Source organism: Hypanus sabinus, chromosome 11, assembly GCF_030144855.1.
Source record: "Hypanus sabinus isolate sHypSab1 chromosome 11, sHypSab1.hap1, whole genome shotgun sequence".
Lineage (NCBI taxonomy): Eukaryota > Metazoa > Chordata > Chondrichthyes > Myliobatiformes > Dasyatidae > Hypanus > Hypanus sabinus.
In genome coordinates, this window is record NC_082716.1 from 104,345,786 (window position 1) to 104,369,988 (window position 24,203).

The following is a 24,203-nucleotide window of genomic DNA, read 5'->3' on the forward strand; positions in this document are numbered from 1 at the left end:
TGGAGAGAGAAGTAGTGTTAACGTTCCAGACCGATATTCTTTCATCAGAAACACACGAGATTCTCCATCCGCTGGAAGTCCAGAGCAGAACACACACAAAATGCTGGGTGAACTCAGCAGGTCGGGCAGCATCTGTGGAGAAGAACAAACAGTCACCATTTCTTCAAGACTGGAAATGAGTGGGGGGGGGGGGGAAGTGAAGCCAGAACAAGAAGGTAGGAGGTGGGGGGTGGGGGGGGGGGGGAAGAAGTACAGGATGGCAGGTGATGGTTGAGACCAGTTGAAGGGGAGAGGGTTGAAGTAAGAAGGTGATAGGTAGAAAAGGTAAAGGGGTGAAGAAGGAGGAATCTGATACGAGAGGAGAGAGGACGATGGGAGAAAGGAGCAGGGGAACCAGAGGAAGGTGACAGGCAGGTTTGGAGAAGAGAAAAGACAATTCAGAAGTCAGGAACCTGAATCATTTACCATAAGAAATAGGAGCAGAATTAGGCCATTTGGCCCATCGAGTCTGCTCCACCATTTCATCATCCATTTTCCCTCATCTCTGTTCCGAAAGGACATCCTTCTATTCCGAGGCTGTGGCCTCCGGTCCTGGACTCTCCCACTGCAGGAAACATCCCACATCCACTCTATCTAGGCCCTTCTACATTCAATAGGTTGGAAAGAGAGCCCCCTTCATCCTTTTGAATTCCAGTGAGTACGGACCCACCCAGGGCCGTCAAACACTCATACCATAACCCTTTCATTCCTGGAATCATTCTTGTCAACCTCCTCTGAACCCTCTCCAGCGTCAGCACGTCCTTTCTCAGAGGCCGCAAAGAGAGGCCTCTCACGAGCTTTTATATTCTCATCCTCTCAAAATGAACGCTAACCACCGCATTCTCCCTCCTCACCACCAACTCAGCCTGCAAGTGAACCTTCAGGGAATCCCCCGCTGGTGGACCCCCCCAGTAGGCTTTGAATTTTCTCCCCACTTAGACAACAGTCTATGCTTTCATTCCTTCTACCTTACACATCTGGGACACTGAATTCCATCTGCCACTCTGTTGCCCATTCTAATCTGCTGCCTCCCTGCTTCCTCAGTAGTTTCTGCCCCTCCACCTGTCTTTGTCTTGTTGGCAAAGCCGCCATCTCCACGAATGCCCAGTAACCCCGGGCCAGCCTCTGTGGAACTGTGAGCGTCCGTGGGGGGCTGCTAGTCAAATGCAAGTCGCAGTTACTGCCTTGTCAGGGCGGCTCCGCTGAGGTGCCCGAGGACGCGGGACTGCGGATCGGGTTTCTCTCGCTGACACAGCCTCTCTGGTGAATTATTGAAGAACATTTGATCCCGCTTCCTCCCCGCATCGAGCGCACGGGCAGCCAATAGCAGATGAGCTTGGGCATTGCAGAGTCCAGGTGAGGGCTTCGGAGACGGCCGAGCCCCCGGCCACCTCCGCCATGTCGGTGTTCGCCTCCTTTGGCTTCACCGAGGAGCAGGTGGCTTGCGTGTGCGAGGTGCTTCAGCAGGGAGGCAGCATCGAGAGGCTGGGCCGGTTCCTGTGGTCCCTGCCGGCCTGCGACCACCTGCAGAAGAACGAGAGCGTCCTGAAGGCCAAGGCCACCGTTGCCTTCCACCGGGGCAACTTCCGAGAGCTCTACAAGATCTTGGAGAGCTGCCACTTCTCGGCGCAGAACCACCCCAAGCTGCAGCAGCTGTGGCTGAAGGCGCACTACACCGAAGCCGAGAAGCTGAGGGGGCGGCCCCTGGGGGCCGTGGGCAAGTACAGGGTCCGCAGGAAGTTCCCACTGCCCCGCACCATCTGGGACGGAGAGGAGACCAGCTACTGCTTCAAGGTGGGGCTCCGAGCGCGGTTCCCCGTGGCGAGGCAGGCCAACCCAGTGTCATTTCGAGAGGACTAGGGCAGGCAAGAAAGGGCGTCCTACTGTGGGAGCCTTATGAGGCACCGGTCAGGTCGCGCTTGGAGGGCCCCTTTGCCATGTGCTGACATTGGAGAGGAGGGGTCCCGGGAATGAAGGGGTCAATATGAGGAGCGCCTGGGGCCTCTGGGGCGTCTACAAGATCTCACTGAAACTGATGGAATATTGCAAGGGCTCGATAGAGGGGGACGGTGGGGGGGGGGGGAGTCTAGGAACGGGCGGGGCATCCTCAGAATGGAAGAGTGTCCCCTTTGGACATAAATAAGGAGGATTTGTTCTCACTGGAGGGGAGAGTTCATGGCCACCGACACTGTGGAGGCCAAGTCATTGAGCATATTTAAAGCCGAGGTTGATGAGTTCTTGATTAGTAAGGGCGTCAAAGATTACAGGAGAAGACGGGAGAATGGGGTTGAGGAGGGGAGAAAAGGATCAGCCATGATGGAATGGCAGAGCAGACTTGATGGACTGAATGGCCTAATTTTGCTCCTGTGTCTTATGGTCTTAAGATGAGGTGGCACCAGCACAGTCTGTGTTTGGGGATGAGAACTGGTCAGTGTTGGGGCCGTCAGTTTTTGTGGGGGGGGGATGGAATTAGTGCTAGGAAGTGGGGTGTTGCTTGGGTCAAGGTTCAGGAGGGGCAGCTGCTTGTGAAGATGTGTGTTGGATCAGGTATTCTGGCTGGTAGGTGTTGGGGTCAGTTTTGGCGAGGGTTGGTGACAGACGGGTGATTTGGTTGGTAGGTGTTGGGGTCAGTTTAGAGGGGCTGGATTGCTGTGGTCAAGTGGTGAGAGTTGGATAGAATTAGGGGCCAGTTTTGGAGAGGATTGGCGTTTGGGTTAGGTCTTGGGAAAGGTGGGCGTTAGAGAACAATTTTGGAGAGGGTTATAGAATATAGACTAGTATAGTACAGGAACAGGCCATCCGGCCCACAATGTTGTACTAAAAAGCAAATCAAAAATACCCAAACACTAATCCCTCCTCCCTACACCATGTCCACATCCCTCCATCTTCCTCACATCCCTGTGCCTATTCAAACGTCTCTTAAAAGCCTCTAATGTATTTGCCTCTACCACCTTATCAGGTAGTGCATTCCAGGAATCTGCCACTCTGAGTAAAAAACTTACCCCTCACATCCCCCTTGAACCTACCCCCCTCACTTTCCCTGCATGCCCTCCGGGTTTAGACATTTCACTCTGGGAAACAGATACTCCCTTTCTACTCCATCTATGCCTCTCCTAATCTTATAAATCAGATCTCTCCGCAACCTTCGGCATTCCAGAGAAAACAACCCAAAGTTTATCCGGGCTGCCGCACGCCCTCAGAACCGGACAGCGTCCTGGTAAACGGCTCCGAAGCCTCAACAGTGGTTGTTGAGGGGTTGCTTTGGGAGTCCGCGTTGGAGAGGGTTGGGAATTGGTCTTTGCTGTGCCGGTTGGCTTTCGTTGGGACGCCGCTGATTCTGGTGGGTAAGCGGGCCTGGAGTCGGTTCCAGGTGGGGTACATGCCGAGGGTCAGCAGCGGGCGGCCCTCGGCGGATACCGGGGCGTTGTGATCGGAGACCCCCCAAGCGACGGGATCTCTGGGGAGAAACGGAGATTTCGAAATAATAATGTTACAGAGGCACCTGCAAGGTTGGGCGGGGAGAGAATGTTGTCTTTGTTTAATGTTCCACGTTGAAAGTGTTTGTTTGGGGCATATTAACTGTGACGATTGTGCATCTGGGTCCGGGTACTCGCTGCTCTCCCTCTCGTCTCGGCTTCACGCCTCTCAGGCGATCTCTGCGGGTCCGGAGCCTGTCTCTTCTCTCCCGGTTCTTGCGCAGAGTCCTGCCCCCTCGCCATTCGCCCCCGTTTCGATCCTGCTCTCCCCCGCGCCTGCATGTCAGTGTCGGTCAACCGAGTGAGACACGGGGAAATCCGCAGATGCCGGCCATGCAGAGCAGCGCACAGAGAACCCCGCGGGTCAGGCAGCGTCCAGGGTCCGGGCTGTTCGCCCTTTTCCATGGACGCTGCCTGGCCCGCGGAGTTCCGCCCGCCTTCTCTGTGCGCTGCTTTCAACACGGTAATCGGGCTCACGGGGAGTAATGTGCTGGGGCGTGCCGGCAGTGCACGGAGGGGGTTCGGTCCATCTAGTCCACGATGACCTGCAGCGGGACCATGGGCTTCCACGCCCCTCCCATCCATCTACCTATCCAAACTTCACTGAAACGCTGCAATTGAACCCACATCCTCTGGCAGCTCGTCCCACGCTCTCACCACCTCTGAGTGAAGAGATTCCCCCTCGTGTTCCCCTTAAATATTTCACCTTTCACCCTTCACCTAGTCTCACCCAAACTCAGTAGGAAAAGCCTGCCAGCATTTACCCTCTCTTTAGCCCTTATCTGGTGGCCAGGAGGGGATATGTCTCTACCAAAAGGAGGTGTAAAGCACTCCTATCTTCTGCTAGCCTGCAGGTCACTCTTGGGCAGAGTGTGGCACCTGTTTAGTGCCCCAGATCAGGGTCATGTGAAGCCAGCGGAGCAGGTGGTGGACGGTCGTACGAGCAGCCAGTGCAGATCACAAGTCCTGGTTATGTGACCACTGACGCCAGGCAGACAATCTCGGAAGAGTATTGATAATGGCTGGGGTCACCCGTCTTGCAAAGACACTGCCCAGAAGAAGGCAATGGCAAGCCATTTCTGTAGAAAAATTTGCTAAGAACAATCATGGTTACTAAAGACCACGATCGCCCACATCACACGACACATCACATAACAAACGAAAGATACCTCTCATAATTTTATATACCCTCATCAAATCTCCCTTCATTCTCAGTCTCCAGGGAATGAAGTCCTGATCTATTCAACCTTTCCTTACAATTCAGGTCATCAAGTCCCAACAATACCCTTGTTAGTCTATTTATTTATCTCTCTCTCTCTCTCTCTCTCTCTCTCTCTATCTGTCTATATGTCTATCTATCTTTATCTATCTGTCTGCCTAGCTATCTATCTATCCATGTCCATCTATCTTTCTATCTATAGATCTCTCTAAGTGTCTACCTATCTTTCTGCCTGTCCATTTATCCATCTGTCTATCTATCTGTTTATTGAGATTGAACTGTGAGAGGAACCCAGAACACACGGGAGAACATGCAAACTCCCCTAGACAGCGTTCTGTGTTCGATTCCCACCACTGCCTGGGTTCCACTACACTACTGTTGCTCTGAATTTGTAGAGGTCAAGGGTTAAGGGTGAAATGTGAAAAGTTTAAGGGGAACATGAAGGGAAACGGAGGATGGTGAGAATATGGAACGAGGTACATGCCAGCTCGATTTCAATGTTGAAGAGAAGTTTGGACGGGTATGTGGATGGTGATGGGATGGAGGGCTATGGTCCCGGTACAGCTCGATGGGAGCGGGCAGTTTAGGTAATCCAGCACAGACTAGATGGGCCGAAGAGCCTGTTTTCCTGCAGTAATTTTCTATTTCTCTACTTCCAGCAGCTACGGAATCTCTTGAATTTACCAACTACTCTTTATTTATTGAGGCACAGTGTGGAGTAGGCCCGTCTCCTTCAGTAACCCCTCCCATTTAACCCCTGCCCAGTCACGGGACAATGTACAGTGACAATGTACGTCTTTGGATTGTGGGAGGAAACCAGAGTACCCGGAGGAAACCCACACGGTCACGGGGAGAACGTACAGACTCCTCACAGGCTGGCAACGGGAATTGAACCCGGGTCGCTGGTACCGTAAAGCGCTGTGCTAGCCACTACACTACTGGATTTGTAGAAGGGTGAAAGGTGTAAAGTTTAAGGGGAACATGCGCGGAAACTCTTTCACTCAGAGGCTGGTGAGGGTGTGGAACGAGCTGCTGGCAGGAATGGTGCATGCGAGCTCGATTTCAACGTTTGAGCGAGGTTTGGAGGCTGACGGGACTAGGCAGATTAAGTGGTTTGGCAAGGACTAGATGGGCCAAAGGGACTGTTTCTGTGCCCTGCTTTTCTCTGACTCTGTTTTCAGCATCTGCAGAATCTCGTTGTGTCAATATGTTATCAAATATGAGGCCCCGCAGTTCCCCTTAAATATTTTCACCTTGCACCCATCACCGACGACCCCCTAAATTCTAGTTTCATTACAGATGGATGAGAACGCAGCTTAGTGTGTAGAAATTAGAGTCATTTCCCATGAATGTGCCACTTTTCGAATAAAAAAGGTGAAAGAGTACATTGTGGTTAGCATGAACTGATGGGCCAAAGGGCCTGTACTGCTATAATTTGCAGCCAATCTTAGCATTCAGGTGATGTTGTGTTGAATCTCTGAGCTGAGGAGAAGCAAATTCTCTTTGCCGCTGTCCAGGAGAAGTCTCGGGGTGTTCTGCGGGACTGGTATCTGCACAATCCCTATCCCTCCCCTCGGGAGAAGAGGGAGCTGGCGGAGGCCACTGGACTGACCACTACCCAGGTCAGCAACTGGTTCAAGAACCGAAGGCAGAGGGACCGAGCGGCAGAGACCAAGGACAGGTAGGGAGCAGGGAGTAAGGTGCAGCGGAACAGAAGGGTGACGGGGCGGTGATCCGGGAGTGGGTAGGACAATGAGAGGGGTCTGGCGGTTGGGGACTGATCTGGGACTGAGGAAGGTGACGGGGAGTGATCTAGGAGTGATCCGGGAGTGGGGCGGGAAGAAAGTTAGGGGTAAGGAGTTGGGATAAAGGACACGGAGTGATCCTGGATTTGATGTTGGGTGGGTGGGGTTGATCCAGTAGTTCGAATAGGAGATAAAGTGAGGACAGAGCAGATGGAGAGGTAGATCTAGGAGAGAGAAAGAGAACAGGGATTAATCTGGAACTGAGGAGGGGAAAGAGTGTGCCCTGGCTGTTGGGACGGGGACGGGGAGTGAGAAGAGGTTGGGGGGGGGGGAAGGTCCGGGAGTGAGATGAGGGAGATGAATCCAGGAGAGAGAAGAGGGAGGGGAGCAATCCAGGAGTGAGATCGATCCGGGAGTAAGGGGAGCGATTCAGGAGTGAGATCGATCCGGGAGTGAGGTGAGCGATTCAGGAGTGAGATCGATCCAGGAGTGAGGGGAGTGATACAGGAGTGAGATGGATCCGGGAGTGAGGGGAGTGATTCAGGAGTGAGATCGATCCAGGAGTGAGGGGCGCGATTCAGGAGTGAGATCGATCCGGGAGTGAGGGGAGCGATTCAGGAGTGAGATCGATCCGGGAGCGAGTGGAGCGATTCAGGAGTGAGGTCGATCCGGGAGCGAGGGGAGCGATTCAGGAGTGAGATGGATCCAGGAGCGAGGGAGCGATTCAGGAGTGAGATGGATCCGGGAGCGAGGGGAGCGATTCAGGAGTGAGATCGATTCGGGAGTGAGGGGAGCGATTCAGGAGTGAGGTCGATCCGGGAGTAAGGGGAGCGTTTCAGGAGTGAGATAGATCCGAGAGTAAGGGGAGCGTTTCAGGAGTGAGATCGATCCAGGAGTGAGATCGATCCGGGGGTGAGGGGAGTGATTCAGGAGTGAGATGGATCCAGGAGCGAGGGAGCGATTCAGGAGTGAGATGGATCCGGGAGCGAGGGGAGCGATTCAGGAGTGAGATCGATCCGGGAGTGAGGGGAGCGATTCAGGAGTGAGGTCGATCCGGGAGTAAGGGGAGCGTTTCAGGAGTGAGATAGATCCGAGAGTAAGGGGAGCGTTTCAGGAGTGAGATCGATTCAGGAGTGAGATGGATCCGGGAGCGAGGGGAGCGATTCAGGAGTGAGATCGATCCAGGAGTGAGGGGCGCGATTCAGGAGTGAGATCGATCCGGGAGTGAGGGGAGCGATTCAGGAGTGAGATCGATCCGGGAGCGAGTGGAGCGATTCAGGAGTGAGGTCGATCCGGGAGCGAGGGGAGCGATTCAGGAGTGAGATGGATCCAGGAGCGAGGGAGCGATTCAGGAGTGAGATGGATCCGGGAGCGAGGGGAGCAATTCAGGAGTGAGATCGATCCGGGAGTGAGGGGAGCAATTCAGGAGTGAGGTCGATCCGGGAGTAAGGGGAGCGTTTCAGGAGTGAGATAGATCCGAGAGTAAGGGGAGCGTTTCAGGAGTGAGATCGATCCAGGAGTGAGATCGATCCGGGAGTGAGGGGAGCGATTCAGGAGTGAGATGGATCCGGGAGTGAGGGGAGCGATTCAGGAGTGAGGTTGATCCGGGAGCGAGGGGAGCGATTCAGGAGTGAGATGGATCCAGGAGCGAGGGAGCGATTCAGGAGTGAGATCGATCCGGGAGTAAGGGGAGCGATTCAGGAGTGTGATCGATCCGGGAGTAAGGGGGGGCAATTCAGGAGTGAGATCGATCCAGGAGTGTGATCGATCCGGGAGTAAAGGGAGCGATTCAGGAGTGAGATGGATCTGGGAGTAAGGGGAGCATTTCAGGAGTGAGGTCGATCCGGGAGTGAGGGGAGCGATTCAGGAGTGAGATCGATCCGGGAGTAAGGGGAGCGATTCAGGAGTGAGATCGATCCGGGAGGAAGGGGAGCGATTCAGGAGTGAGATTGATCCGGGAGTAAGGGGAGCGATTAAGGAGTGAGATTGATCCGGGAGCAAGGGAAGCGATTCAGGAGTTAGATCGATCCGGGAGTGAGGGGAGCGATTCAGGAGTTAGATCGATCCGGGAGTGAGGGGAGCAATTCAGGAGTGAGATCGATCCAGGAGTGAGGGAAGCGATTCAGGAGTCAGATCGATCCGGGAGTGAGGGGAGCGATTCAGGAGTGAGGTCGATCCGGGAATGAGGGGAGCGATTCAGGAGTGAGATCGATCCGGGAATGAGGGGAGCGATTCAGGAGTGAGATCGATCCGGGAGTAAGGGCAGCGATTCAGGAGTGAGGTCGATCCGGGAATGAGGGGAGCGATTCAGGAGTGAGATCGATCCGGGAGTGAGAGGAGCGATTCAGGAGTGACATCGATCCGGGAGCGAGGGGAGCGATTCAGGAGTGAGATGGATCCGGGAGCGAGGGGAGCGATTCAGGACTGAGATCGATCCGGGAGTGGGGAGCGATTCAGGAGTGAGATCGATCCGGGAGTAAAGGGAGCGATCCAGGAGTGAGATGGATCCGGGAGTAAGGGGAGCGATTCAGGAGTGAGATCGATCTGGGAGTGAGAGGAGCGATTCAGGAGTGACGTCGATCCGGGAGCGAGGGGAGCGATTCAGGAGTGAGATGGATCCGGGAGCGAGGGGAGCGATTCAGGACTGAGATCGATCCGGGAGTGAGGGGAGCGATTCAGGAGTGAGATCGATCCAGGAGTAAAGGGAGCGATCCAGGAGTGAGATGGATCCGGGAGTAAGGGGAGCGATCCAGGAGTGAGATCGATCCGGGAGTAAAGGGAGCGATCCAGGAGTGAGATGGATCCGGGAGTAAGGGGAGCGATCCAGGAGTGAGATCGATCCGGGAGCGAAGAGCGATTCAGGAGTACGATCGATCCGGGAGTGAGGGGAGCGATTCAGGAGTGAGATCGATCCGGGAGTAAGGGGAGCGATTCAGGAGTGAGATCGATCCGGGAGTAAGGGGAGCGATTCAGGAGTGAGATCGATCCGGGAGCAAGGGGAGCGATTCAGGAGTGAGATCGATCCGGGAGCAAGGGGAGCGATTCAGGAGTTAGATCGATCCGGGAGTGAGGGGAGCGATTCAGGAGTTAGATCGATCCGGGAGTGAGGGGAGCGATTCAGAAGTGAGATCGATCCGGGAGTGAGGGGAGCGATTCAGGAGTGACGTCGATCCGGGAGTAAGGGGAGCGATTCAGGAGTGAGATCGATCCGGGAATGAGGGGAGCGATTCATGAGTGAGATCGATCCGGGAGTGAGTGGAGCGATTCAGGAGTACGATCGATCCGGGAGTAAGGGGAGCGATTCAGGAGTGAGATCGATCCGGGAGCGGGGGGAGCGATTCAGGAGTGAGATCGATTCGGGAGCGAGGGGAGCGATTCAGTAGTGAGATCGATCCGGGAGTGAGGGGAACGATTCAGGAGTGAGATCGATCCGGGAGCGATTCAGGAGTGTGATCGATCCGGGAGTAAGGGGAGCGATTCAGGAGTGAGATCGATCCGGGAGTGGGGGGAGCGATTCAGGAGTGAGATCGATTCGGGAGCAAGGGGAGCGATTCAGGAGTGAGGTCGATCTGGGAGTAAGGGGAGGGATTTAGGAGTGAGATCGATCCGGGAGCAAGGGGAGCGATTCAGGAGTGAGGTCGATCCGGGAATGAGGGGAGCGATTCAGGAGTGAGGTCGATCTGCGAATGAGGGGAGCGATTCAGGAGTGAGATCGATCCGGGAGTGAGGGGAGCGATTCAGGAGTGAGATCGATCCGGGAGTGAGGGGAGCGATTCAGGAGTGATGACGATCCGGGAGCGAGGGGAGCGATTCAGGAGTGAGATCGATCCGGGAGTGAGGGGAGCGATTCAGGAGTGACGACGATCCGGGAGCGAGGGGAGCGATTCAGGAGTGAGATGGATCCGGGAGCGAGGGGAGCGATTCAGGACTGAGAACGATCCGGGAGTGAGGGGAGCGATTCAGGAGTGAGATCGATCCGGGAGTAAGTGGAGCGATCCAGGAGTGAGATCGATCCGGGAGTAAAGGGAGCGATCCAGGAGTGAGATCGATCCGGGAGTAAAGGGAGCGATCCAGGAGTGAGATGGATCCGGGAGTAAGGGGAGCGATCCAGGAGTGAGATCGATCCGGGAGTGAGGGGAGCGATTCAGGAGTGAGGTCGTTATCTGGGAGTGAGGGGAGCGATTCAGGAGTGAGGTCGATCCGGGAGTAAGGGGAGCGTTTCAGGAGTGAGATAGATCCGAGAGTAAGGGGAGCGTTTCAGGAGTGAGATCGATCCAGGAGTGAGATCGATCCGGGGGGTGAGGGGAGTGATTCTGGAGTGAGATGGATCCGGGAGCGAGGGGAGCGATTCAGGAGTGAGATCGATCCAGGAGTGAGGGGCGCGATTCAGGAGTGAGATCGATCCGGGAGTGAGGGGAGCGATTCAGGAGTGAGATCGATCCGGGAGCGAGTGGAGCGATTCAGGAGTGAGGTCGATCCGGGAGCGAGGGGAGCGATTCAGGAGTGAGATGGATCCAGGAGTGAGGGAGCGATTCAGGAGTGAGATGGATCCGGGAGCGAGGGGAGCGATTCAGGAGTGAGATCGATCCGGGAGTGAGGGGAGCGATTCAGGAGTGAGGTCGATCCAGGAGTAAGGGGAGCGTTTCAGGAGTGAGATAGATCCGAGAGTAAGGGGAGCGTTTCAGGAGTGAGATCGATCCAGGAGTGAGATCGATCCGGGAGTGAGGGGAGCGATTCAGGAGTGAGATGGATCCGGGAGTGAGGGGAGCGATTCAGGAGTGAGGTCGATCCGGGAGCGAGGGGAGCGATTCAGGAGTGAGATGGATCCAGGAGCGAGGGAGCGATTCAGGAGTGAGATCGATCCGGGATTAAGGGGAGCGATCCAGGAGTGAGATCGATCCGGGAGTGAGGGGAGCGATTCAGGAGTGAGATCGATCCGGGAGTGAGGGGAGCGATTCAGGAGTGACGACGATCCGGGAGCGAGGGGAGCGATTCAGGAGTGAGATCGATCCGGGAGTGAGGGGAGCGATTCAGGAGTGACGACGATCCGGGAGCGAGGGGAGCGATTCAGGAGTGAGATGGATCCGGGAGCGAGGGGAGCGATTCAGGACTGAGAACGATCCGGGAGTGAGGGGAGCGATTCAGGAGTGAGATCGATCCGGGAGTAAGTGGAGCGATCCAGGAGTGAGATCGATCCGGGAGTAAAGGGAGCGATCCAGGAGTGAGATCGATCCGGGAGTAAAGGGAGCGATCCAGGAGTGAGATGGATCCGGGAGTAAGGGGAGCGATCCAGGAGTGAGATCGATCCGGGAGTGAGGGGAGCGATTCAGGAGTGAGGTCGTTATCTGGGAGTGAGGGGAGCGATTCAGGAGTGAGGTCGATCCGGGAGTAAGGGGAGCGTTTCAGGAGTGAGATAGATCCGAGAGTAAGGGGAGCGTTTCAGGAGTGAGATCGATCCAGGAGTGAGATCGATCCGGGGGGTGAGGGGAGTGATTCTGGAGTGAGATGGATCCGGGAGCGAGGGGAGCGATTCAGGAGTGAGATCGATCCAGGAGTGAGGGGCGCGATTCAGGAGTGAGATCGATCCGGGAGTGAGGGGAGCGATTCAGGAGTGAGATCGATCCGGGAGCGAGTGGAGCGATTCAGGAGTGAGGTCGATCCGGGAGCGAGGGGAGCGATTCAGGAGTGAGATGGATCCAGGAGTGAGGGAGCGATTCAGGAGTGAGATGGATCCGGGAGCGAGGGGAGCGATTCAGGAGTGAGATCGATCCGGGAGTGAGGGGAGCGATTCAGGAGTGAGGTCGATCCAGGAGTAAGGGGAGCGTTTCAGGAGTGAGATAGATCCGAGAGTAAGGGGAGCGTTTCAGGAGTGAGATCGATCCAGGAGTGAGATCGATCCGGGAGTGAGGGGAGCGATTCAGGAGTGAGATGGATCCGGGAGTGAGGGGAGCGATTCAGGAGTGAGGTCGATCCGGGAGCGAGGGGAGCGATTCAGGAGTGAGATGGATCCAGGAGCGAGGGAGCGATTCAGGAGTGAGATCGATCCGGGATTAAGGGGAGCGATTCAGGAGTGTGATCGATCCGGGAGTAAGGGGGGGCGATTCAGGAGTGAGATCGATCCAGGAGTGTGATCGATCCGGGAGTAAAGGGAGCGATTCAGGAGTGAGATGGATCTGGGAGTAAGGGGAGCGTTTCAGGAGTGAGGTCGATCCGGGAGTGAGGGGAGCGATTCAGGAGTGAGATCGATCCGGGAGTAAGGGGAGCGATTCAGGAGTGAGATCGATCCGGGAGGAAGGGGAGCGATTCAGGAGTGAGATTGATCCGGGAGTAAGGGGAGCGATTAAGGAGTGAGATTGATCCGGGAGTGAGGGAAGCGATTCAGGAGTCAGATCGATCCGGGAGTGAGGGGAGCGATTCAGGAGTGAGGTCGATCCGGGAATGAGGGGAGCGATTCAGGAGTGAGATCGATCCGGGAATGAGGGGAGCGATTCAGGAGTGAGATCGATCCGGGAGTAAGGGCAGCGATTCAGGAGTGAGGTCGATCCGGGAATGAGGGGAGCGATTCAGGAGTGAGATCGATCCGGGAGTGAGAGGAGCGATTCAGGAGTGACATCGATCCGGGAGCGAGGGGAGCGATTCAGGAGTGAGATGGATCCGGGAGCGAGGGGAGCGATTCAGGACTGAGATCGATCCGGGAGTGGGGAGCGATTCAGGAGTGAGATCGATCCGGGAGTAAAGGGAGCGATCCAGGAGTGAGATGGATCCGGGAGTAAGGGGAGCGATCCAGGAGTGAGATCGATCCGGGAGTAAAGGGAGCGATCCAGGAGTGAGATGGATCCGGGAGTAAGGGGAGCGATTCAGGAGTGAGATCGATCCGGGAGTGAGAGGAGCGATTCAGGAGTGACGTCGATCCGGGAGCGAGGGGAGCGATTCAGGAGTGAGATGGATCCGGGAGCGAGGGGAGCGATTCAGGACTGAGATCGATCCGGGAGTGAGGGGAGCGATTCAGGAGTGAGATCGATCCGGGAGTAAAGGGAGCGATCCAGGAGTGAGATGGATCCGGGAGTAAGGGGAGCGATCCAGGAGTGAGATCGATCCGGGAGTAAAGGGAGCGATCCAGGAGTGAGATGGATCCGGGAGTAAGGGGAGCGATCCAGGAGTGAGATCGATCCGGGAGCGAAGGGAGCGATTCAGGAGTACGATCGATCCGGGAGTGAGGGGAGCGATTCAGGAGTGAGATCGATCCGGGAGTAAGGGGAGCGATTCAGGAGTGAGATCGATCCGGGAGTAAGGGGAGCGATTCAGGAGTGAGATCGATCCGGGAGCAAGGGGAGCGATTCAGGAGTGAGATCGATCCGGGAGCAAGGGGAGCGATTCAGGAGTTAGATCGATCCGGGAGTGAGGGGAGCGATTCAGGAGTTAGATCGATCCGGGAGTGAGGGGAGCGATTCAGGAGTGAGATCGATCCGGGAGTGAGGGGAGCGATTCAGGAGTGACGTCGATCCGGGAGTAAGCGGAGCGATTCAGGAGTGAGATCAATCCGGGAATGAGGGGAGCGATTCAGGAGTGAGATCGATCCGGGAGTGAGTGGAGCGATTCAGGAGTACGATCGATCCGGGAGTGAGTGGAGCGATTCAGGAGTACGATCGATCCGGGAGTAAGGGGAGCGATTCAGGAGTGAGATCGATCCGGGAGCGGGGGGAGCGATTCAGGAGTGAGATCGATTCGGGAGCGAGGGGAGCGATTCAGTAGTGAGATCGATCCGGGAGTGAGGGGAACGATTCAGGAGTGAGATCGATCCGGGAGCGATTCAGGAGTGTGATCGATCCGGGAGTAAGGGGAGCGATTCAGGAGTGAGATCGATCCGGGAGTGGGGGGAGCGATTCAGGAGTGAGATCGATTCAGGAGCAAGGGGAGCGATTCAGGAGTGAGGTCGATCTGGGAGTAAGGGGAGGGATTTAGGAGTGAGATCGATCCGGGAGCAAGGGGAGCGATTCAGGAGTGAGGTCGATCCGGGAATGAGGGGAGCGATTCAGGAGTGAGGTCGATCTGGGAATGAGGGGAGCGATTCAGGAGTGAGATCGATCCAGGAGTGAGGGGAGTGATACAGGAGTGAGATGGATCCGGGAGTGAGGGGAGTGATTCAGGAGTGAGATCGATCCAGGAGTGAGGGGCGCGATTCAGGAGTGAGATCGATCCGGGAGTGAGGGGAGCGATTCAGGAGTGAGATCGATCCGGGAGCGAGTGGAGCGATTCAGGAGTGAGGTCGATCCGGGAGCGAGGGGAGCGATTCAGGAGTGAGATGGATCCAGGAGCGAGGGAGCGATTCAGGAGTGAGATGGATCCGGGAGCGAGGGGAGCGATTCAGGAGTGAGATCGATTCGGGAGTGAGGGGAGCGATTCAGGAGTGAGGTCGATCCGGGAGTAAGGGGAGCGTTTCAGGAGTGAGATAGATCCGAGAGTAAGGGGAGCGTTTCAGGAGTGAGATCGATCCAGGAGTGAGATCGATCCGGGGGTGAGGGGAGTGATTCAGGAGTGAGATGGATCCAGGAGCGAGGGAGCGATTCAGGAGTGAGATGGATCCGGGAGCGAGGGGAGCGATTCAGGAGTGAGATCGATCCGGGAGTGAGGGGAGCGATTCAGGAGTGAGGTCGATCCGGGAGTAAGGGGAGCGTTTCAGGAGTGAGATAGATCCGAGAGTAAGGGGAGCGTTTCAGGAGTGAGATCGATTCAGGAGTGAGATGGATCCGGGAGCGAGGGGAGCGATTCAGGAGTGAGATCGATTCAGGAGTGAGGGGCGCGATTCAGGAGTGAGATCGATCCGGGAGTGAGGGGAGCGATTCAGGAGTGAGATCGATCCGGGAGCGAGTGGAGCGATTCAGGAGTGAGGTCGATCCGGGAGCGAGGGGAGCGATTCAGGAGTGAGATGGATCCAGGAGCGAGGGAGCGATTCAGGAGTGAGATGGATCCGGGAGCGAGGGGAGCAATTCAGGAGTGAGATCGATCCGGGAGTGAGGGGAGCAATTCAGGAGTGAGGTCGATCCGGGAGTAAGGGGAGCGTTTCAGGAGTGAGATAGATCCGAGAGTAAGGGGAGCGTTTCAGGAGTGAGATCGATCCAGGAGTGAGATCGATCCGGGAGTGAGGGGAGCGATTCAGGAGTGAGATGGATCCGGGAGTGAGGGGAGCGATTCAGGAGTGAGGTTGATCCGGGAGCGAGGGGAGCGATTCAGGAGTGAGATGGATCCAGGAGCGAGGGAGCGATTCAGGAGTGAGATCGATCCGGGAGTAAGGGGAACGATTCAGGAGTGTGATCGATCCGGGAGTAAGGGGGGGCAATTCAGGAGTGAGATCGATCCAGGAGTGTGATCGATCCGGGAGTAAAGGGAGCGATTCAGGAGTGAGATGGATCTGGGAGTAAGGGGAGCATTTCAGGAGTGAGGTCGATCCGGGAGTGAGGGGAGCGATTCAGGAGTGAGATCGATCCGGGAGTAAGGGGAGCGATTCAGGAGTGAGATCGATCCGGGAGGAAGGGGAGCGATTCAGGAGTGAGATTGATCCGGGAGTAAGGGGAGCGATTAAGGAGTGAGATTGATCCGGGAGCAAGGGAAGCGATTCAGGAGTTAGATCGATCCGGGAGTGAGGGGAGCGATTCAGGAGTTAGATCGATCCGGGAGTGAGGGGAGCAATTCAGGAGTGAGATCGATCCAGGAGTGAGGGAAGCGATTCAGGAGTCAGATCGATCCGGGAGTGAGGGGAGCGATTCAGGAGTGAGGTCGATCCGGGAATGAGGGGAGCGATTCAGGAGTGAGATCGATCCGGGAATGAGGGGAGCGATTCAGGAGTGAGATCGATCCGGGAGTAAGGGCAGCGATTCAGGAGTGAGGTCGATCCGGGAATGAGGGGAGCGATTCAGGAGTGAGATCGATCCGGGAGTGAGAGGAGCGATTCAGGAGTGACATCGATCCGGGAGCGAGGGGAGCGATTCAGGAGTGAGATGGATCCGGGAGCGAGGGGAGCGATTCAGGACTGAGATCGATCCGGGAGTGGGGAGCGATTCAGGAGTGAGATCGATCCGGGAGTAAAGGGAGCGATCCAGGAGTGAGATGGATCCGGGAGTAAGGGGAGCGATTCAGGAGTGAGATCGATCTGGGAGTGAGAGGAGCGATTCAGGAGTGACGTCGATCCGGGAGCGAGGGGAGCGATTCAGGAGTGAGATGGATCCGGGAGCGAGGGGAGCGATTCAGGACTGAGATCGATCCGGGAGTGAGGGGAGCGATTCAGGAGTGAGATCGATCCAGGAGTAAAGGGAGCGATCCAGGAGTGAGATGGATCCGGGAGTAAGGGGAGCGATCCAGGAGTGAGATCGATCCGGGAGTAAAGGGAGCGATCCAGGAGTGAGATGGATCCGGGAGTAAGGGGAGCGATCCAGGAGTGAGATCGATCCGGGAGCGAAGAGCGATTCAGGAGTACGATCGATCCGGGAGTGAGGGGAGCGATTCAGGAGTGAGATCGATCCGGGAGTAAGGGGAGCGATTCAGGAGTGAGATCGATCCGGGAGTAAGGGGAGCGATTCAGGAGTGAGATCGATCCGGGAGCAAGGGGAGCGATTCAGGAGTGAGATCGATCCGGGAGCAAGGGGAGCGATTCAGGAGTTAGATCGATCCGGGAGTGAGGGGAGCGATTCAGGAGTTAGATCGATCCGGGAGTGAGGGGAGCGATTCAGAAGTGAGATCGATCCGGGAGTGAGGGGAGCGATTCAGGAGTGACGTCGATCCGGGAGTAAGGGGAGCGATTCAGGAGTGAGATCGATCCGGGAATGAGGGGAGCGATTCATGAGTGAGATCGATCCGGGAGTGAGTGGAGCGATTCAGGAGTACGATCGATCCGGGAGTAAGGGGAGCGATTCAGGAGTGAGATCGATCCGGGAGCGGGGGGAGCGATTCAGGAGTGAGATCGATTCGGGAGCGAGGGGAGCGATTCAGTAGTGAGATCGATCCGGGAGTGAGGGGAACGATTCAGGAGTGAGATCGATCCGGGAGCGATTCAGGAGTGTGATCGATCCGGGAGTAAGGGGAGCGATTCAGGAGTGAGATCGATCCGGGAGTGGGGGGAGCGATTCAGGAGTGAGATCGATTCGGGAGCAAGGGGAGCGATTCAGGAGTGAGGTCGATCTGGGAGTAAGGGGAGGGATTTAGGAGTGAGATCGATCCGGGAGCAAGGGGAGCGATTCAGGAGTGAGGTCGATCCGGGAATGAGGGGAGCGATTCAGGAGTGAGGTCGATCTGCGAATGAGGGGAGCGATTCAGGAGTGAGATCGATCCGGGAGTGAGGGGAGCGATTCAGGAGTGAGATCGATCCGGGAGTGAGGGGAGCGATTCAGGAGTGACGACGATCCGGGAGCGAGGGGAGCGATTCAGGAGTGAGATCGATCCGGGAGTGAGGGGAGCGATTCAGGAGTGACGACGATCCGGGAGCGAGGGGAGCGATTCAGGAGTGAGATGGATCCGGGAGCGAGGGGAGCGATTCAGGACTGAGAACGATCCGGGAGTGAGGGGAGCGATTCAGGAGTGAGATCGATCCGGGAGTAAGTGGAGCGATCCAGGAGTGAGATCGATCCGGGAGTAAAGGGAGCGATCCAGGAGTGAGATCGATCCGGGAGTAAAGGGAGCGATCCAGGAGTGAGATGGATCCGGGAGTAAGGGGAGCGATCCAGGAGTGAGATCGATCCGGGAGTGAGGGGAGCGATTCAGGAGTGAGGTCGTTATCTGGGAGTGAGGGGAGCGATTCAGGAGTGAGGTCGATCCGGGAGTAAGGGGAGCGTTTCAGGAGTGAGATAGATCCGAGAGTAAGGGGAGCGTTTCAGGAGTGAGATCGATCCAGGAGTGAGATCGATCCGGGGGGTGAGGGGAGTGATTCTGGAGTGAGATGGATCCGGGAGCGAGGGGAGCGATTCAGGAGTGAGATCGATCCAGGAGTGAGGGGCGCGATTCAGGAGTGAGATCGATCCGGGAGTGAGGGGAGCGATTCAGGAGTGAGATCGATCCGGGAGCGAGTGGAGCGATTCAGGAGTGAGGTCGATCCGGGAGCGAGGGGAGCGATTCAGGAGTGAGATGGATCCAGGAGTGAGGGAGCGATTCAGGAGTGAGATGGATCCGGGAGCGAGGGGAGCGATTCAGGAGTGAGATCGATCCGGGAGTGAGGGGAGCGATTCAGGAGTGAGGTCGATCCAGGAGTAAGGGGAGCGTTTCAGGAGTGAGATAGATCCGAGAGTAAGGGGAGCGTTTCAGGAGTGAGATCGATCCAGGAGTGAGATCGATCCGGGAGTGAGGGGAGCGATTCAGGAGTGAGATGGATCCGGGAGTGAGGGGAGCGATTCAGGAGTGAGGTCGATCCGGGAGCGAGGGGAGCGATTCAGGAGTGAGATGGATCCAGGAGCGAGGGAGCGATTCAGGAGTGAGATCGATCCGGGATTAAGGGGAGCGATCCAGGAGTGAGATCGATCCGGGAGTGAGGGGAGCGATTCAGGAGTGAGATCGATCCGGGAGTGAGGGGAGCGATTCAGGAGTGACGACGATCCGGGAGCGAGGGGAGCGATTCAGGAGTGAGATCGATCCGGGAGTGAGGGGAGCGATTCAGGAGTGACGACGATCCGGGAGCGAGGGGAGCGATTCAGGAGTGAGATGGATCCGGGAGCGAGGGGAGCGATTCAGGACTGAGAACGATCCGGGAGTGAGGGGAGCGATTCAGGAGTGAGATCGATCCGGGAGTAAGTGGAGCGATCCAGGAGTGAGATCGATCCGGGAGTAAAGGGAGCGATCCAGGAGTGAGATCGATCCGGGAGTAAAGGGAGCGATCCAGGAGTGAGATGGATCCGGGAGTAAGGGGAGCGATCCAGGAGTGAGATCGATCCGGGAGTGAGGGGAGCGATTCAGGAGTGAGGTCGTTATCTGGGAGTGAGGGGAGCGATTCAGGAGTGAGGTCGATCCGGGAGTAAGGGGAGCGTTTCAGGAGTGAGATAGATCCGAGAGTAAGGGGAGCGTTTCAGGAGTGAGATCGATCCAGGAGTGAGATCGATCCGGGGGGTGAGGGGAGTGATTCTGGAGTGAGATGGATCCGGGAGCGAGGGGAGCGATTCAGGAGTGAGATCGATCCAGGAGTGAGGGGCGCGATTCAGGAGTGAGATCGATCCGGGAGTGAGGGGAGCGATTCAGGAGTGAGATCGATCCGGGAGCGAGTGGAGCGATTCAGGAGTGAGGTCGATCCGGGAGCGAGGGGAGCGATTCAGGAGTGAGATGGATCCAGGAGTGAGGGAGCGATTCAGGAGTGAGATGGATCCGGGAGCGAGGGGAGCGATTCAGGAGTGAGATCGATCCGGGAGTGAGGGGAGCGATTCAGGAGTGAGGTCGATCCAGGAGTAAGGGGAGCGTTTCAGGAGTGAGATAGATCCGAGAGTAAGGGGAGCGTTTCAGGAGTGAGATCGATCCAGGAGTGAGATCGATCCGGGAGTGAGGGGAGCGATTCAGGAGTGAGATGGATCCGGGAGTGAGGGGAGCGATTCAGGAGTGAGGTCGATCCGGGAGCGAGGGGAGCGATTCAGGAGTGAGATGGATCCAGGAGCGAGGGAGCGATTCAGGAGTGAGATCGATCCGGGATTAAGGGGAGCGATTCAGGAGTGTGATCGATCCGGGAGTAAGGGGGGGCGATTCAGGAGTGAGATCGATCCAGGAGTGTGATCGATCCGGGAGTAAAGGGAGCGATTCAGGAGTGAGATGGATCTGGGAGTAAGGGGAGCGTTTCAGGAGTGAGGTCGATCCGGGAGTGAGGGGAGCGATTCAGGAGTGAGATCGATCCGGGAGTAAGGGGAGCGATTCAGGAGTGAGATCGATCCGGGAGGAAGGGGAGCGATTCAGGAGTGAGATTGATCCGGGAGTAAGGGGAGCGATTAAGGAGTGAGATTGATCCGGGAGTGAGGGAAGCGATTCAGGAGTCAGATCGATCCGGGAGTGAGGGGAGCGATTCAGGAGTGAGGTCGATCCGGGAATGAGGGGAGCGATTCAGGAGTGAGATCGATCCGGGAATGAGGGGAGCGATTCAGGAGTGAGATCGATCCGGGAGTAAGGGCAGCGATTCAGGAGTGAGGTCGATCCGGGAATGAGGGGAGCGATTCAGGAGTGAGATCGATCCGGGAGTGAGAGGAGCGATTCAGGAGTGTCATCGATCCGGGAGCGAGGGGAGCGATTCAGGAGTGAGATGGATCCGGGAGCGAGGGGAGCGATTCAGGACTGAGATCGATCCGGGAGTGGGGAGCGATTCAGGAGTGAGATCGATCCGGGAGTAAAGGGAGCGATCCAGGAGTGAGATGGATCCGGGAGTAAGGGGAGCGATCCAGGAGTGAGATAGATCCGAGAGTAAGGGGAGCGTTTCAGGAGTGAGATCGATCCAGGAGTGAGATCGATCCGGGAGTGAGGGGAGCGATTCAGGAGTGAGATGGATCCGGGAGTGAGGGGAGCGATTCAGGAGTGAGGTCGATCCGGGAGCGAGGGGAGCGATTCAGGAGTGAGATGGATCCAGGAGCGAGGGAGCGATTCAGGAGTGAGATCGATCCGGGATTAAGGGGAGCGATTCAGGAGTGTGATCGATCCGGGAGTAAGGGGGGGCGATTCAGGAGTGAGATCGATCCAGGAGTGTGATCGATCCGGGAGTAAAGGGAGCGATTCAGGAGTGAGATGGATCTGGGAGTAAGGGGAGCGTTTCAGGAGTGAGGTCGATCCGGGAGTGAGGGGAGCGATTCAGGAGTGAGATCGATCCGGGAGTAAGGGGAGCGATTCAGGAGTGAGATCGATCCGGGAGGAAGGGGAGCGATTCAGGAGTGAGATTGATCCGGGAGTAAGGGGAGCGATTAAGGAGTGAGATTGATCCGGGAGTGAGGGAAGCGATTCAGGAGTCAGATCGATCCGGGAGTGAGGGGAGCGATTCAGGAGTGAGGTCGATCCGGGAATGAGGGGAGCGATTCAGGAGTGAGATCGATCCGGGAATGAGGGGAGCGATTCAGGAGTGAGATCGATCCGGGAGTAAGGGCAGCGATTCAGGAGTGAGGTCGATCCGGGAATGAGGGGAGCGATTCAGGAGTGAGATCGATCCGGGAGTGAGAGGAGCGATTCAGGAGTGTCATCGATCCGGGAGCGAGGGGAGCGATTCAGGAGTGAGATGGATCCGGGAGCGAGGGGAGCGATTCAGGACTGAGATCGATCCGGGAGTGGGGAGCGATTCAGGAGTGAGATCGATCCGGGAGTAAAGGGAGCGATCCAGGAGTGAGATGGATCCGGGAGTAAGGGGAGCGATCCAGGAGTGAGATCGATCCGGGAGTAAAGGGAGCGATCCAGGAGTGAGATGGATCCGGGAGTAAGGGGAGCGATTCAGGAGTGAGATCGATCCGGGAGTGAGAGGAGCGATTCAGGAGTGACGTCGATCCGGGAGCGAGGGGAGCGATTCAGGAGTGAGATGGATCCGGGAGCGAGGGGAGCGATTCAGGACTGAGATCGATCCGGGAGTGAGGGGAGCGATTCAGGAGTGAGATCGATCCGGGAGTAAAGGGAGCGATCCAGGAGTGAGATGGATCCGGGAGTAAGGGGAGCGATCCAGGAGTGAGATCGATCCGGGAGTAAAGGGAGCGATCCAGGAGTGAGATGGATCCGGGAGTAAGGGGAGCGATCCAGGAGTGAGATCGATCCGGGAGCGAAGGGAGCGATTCAGGAGTACGATCGATCCGGGAGTGAGGGGAGCGATTCAGGAGTGAGATCGATCCGGGAGTAAGGGGAGCGATTCAGGAGTGAGATCGATCCGGGAGTAAGGGGAGCGATTCAGGAGTGAGATCGATCCGGGAGCAAGGGGAGCGATTCAGGAGTGAGATCGATCCGGGAGCAAGGGGAGCGATTCAGGAGTTAGATCGATCCGGGAGTGAGGGGAGCGATTCAGGAGTTAGATCGATCCGGGAGTGAGGGGAGCGATTCAGGAGTGAGATCGATCCGGGAGTGAGGGGAGCGATTCAGGAGTGACGTCGATCCGGGAGTAAGCGGAGCGATTCAGGAGTGAGATCAATCCGGGAATGAGGGGAGCGATTCAGGAGTGAGATCGATCCGGGAGTGAGTGGAGCGATTCAGGAGTACGATCGATCCGGGAGTGAGTGGAGCGATTCAGGAGTACGATCGATCCGGGAGTAAGGGGAGCGATTCAGGAGTGAGATCGATCCGGGAGCGGGGGGAGCGATTCAGGAGTGAGATCGATTCGGGAGCGAGGGGAGCGATTCAGTAGTGAGATCGATCCGGGAGTGAGGGGAACGATTCAGGAGTGAGATCGATCCGGGAGCGATTCAGGAGTGTGATCGATCCGGGAGTAAGGGGAGCGATTCAGGAGTGAGATCGATCCGGGAGTGGGGGGAGCGATTCAGGAGTGAGATCGATTCGGGAGCAAGGGGAGCGATTCAGGAGTGAGGTCGATCTGGGAGTAAGGGGAGGGATTTAGGAGTGAGATCGATCCGGGAGCAAGGGGAGCGATTCAGGAGTGAGGTCGATCCGGGAATGAGGGGAGCGATTCAGGAGTGAGGTCGATCTGGGAATGAGGGGAGCGATTCAGGAGTGAGATCGATCCGGGAGTGAGGGGAGCGATTCAGGAGTGAGATCGATCCGGGAGTGAGGGGAGCGATTCAGGAGTGACGACGATCCGGGAGCGAGGGGAGCGATTCAGGAGTGAGATCGATCCGGGAGTGAGGGGAGCGATTCAGGAGTGACGACGATCCGGGAGCGAGGGGAGCGATTCAGGAGTGAGATGGATCCGGGAGCGAGGGGAGCGATTCAGGACTGAGAACGATCCGGGAGTGAGGGGAGCGATTCAGGAGTGAGATCGATCCGGGAGTAAGTGGAGCGATCCAGGAGTGAGATCGATCCGGGAGTAAAGGGAGCGATCCAGGAGTGAGATCGATCCGGGAGTAAAGGGAGCGATCCGGGAGTGAGATGGATCCGGGAGTAAGGGGAGCGATCCAGGAGTGAGATCGATCCGGGAGTGAGGGGAGCGATTCAGGAGTGAGGTCGTTATCTGGGAGTGAGGGGAGCGATTCAGGAGTGAGGTCGATCCGGGAGTAAGGGGAGCGTTTCAGGAGTGAGATAGATCCGAGAGTAAGGGGAGCGTTTCAGGAGTGAGATCGATCCAGGAGTGAGATCGATCCGGGGGGTGAGGGGAGTGATTCTGGAGTGAGATGGATCCGGGAGCGAGGGGAGCGATTCAGGAGTGAGATCGATCCAGGAGTGAGGGGCGCGATTCAGGAGTGAGATCGATCCGGGAGTGAGGGGAGCGATTCAGGAGTGAGATCGATCCGGGAGCGAGTGGAGCGATTCAGGAGTGAGGTCGATCCGGGAGCGAGGGGAGCGATTCAGGAATGAGATGGATCCAGGAGCGAGGGAGCGATTCAGGAGTGAGATGGATCCGGGAGCGAGGGGAGCGATTCAGGAGTGAGATCGATCCGGGAGTGAGGGGAGCGATTCAGGAGTGAGGTCGATCCAGGAGTAAGGGGAGCGTTTCAGGAGTGAGATAGATCCGAGAGTAAGGGGAGCGTTTCAGGAGTGAGATCGATCCAGGAGTGAGATCGATCCGGGAGTGAGGGGAGCGATTCAGGAGTGAGATGGATCCGGGAGTGAGGGGAGCGATTCAGGAGTGAGGTCGATCCGGGA

General features: G+C 56.8%; 1 protein-coding gene across 1 annotated transcript in view; it reads left to right on the top strand.

Annotated features, from left to right (window-relative positions):
* The first annotated feature begins 1,346 nt into the window (after positions 1 to 1,346).
* Positions 1,347 to 24,203, top strand: part of LOC132401636 (homeobox protein six1-like) — a 35,711-nt gene continuing 12,854 nt past the window's right edge. Inside the window, exons 1-2 of the mRNA XM_059983652.1 lie at positions 1,347 to 1,833; positions 6,252 to 6,415. Coding sequence (XP_059839635.1) covers positions 1,438 to 1,833; positions 6,252 to 6,415 — 560 coding nt within the window. The 5' untranslated portion in view covers positions 1,347 to 1,437. The remainder of the gene's footprint in view (positions 1,834 to 6,251; positions 6,416 to 24,203) is intronic.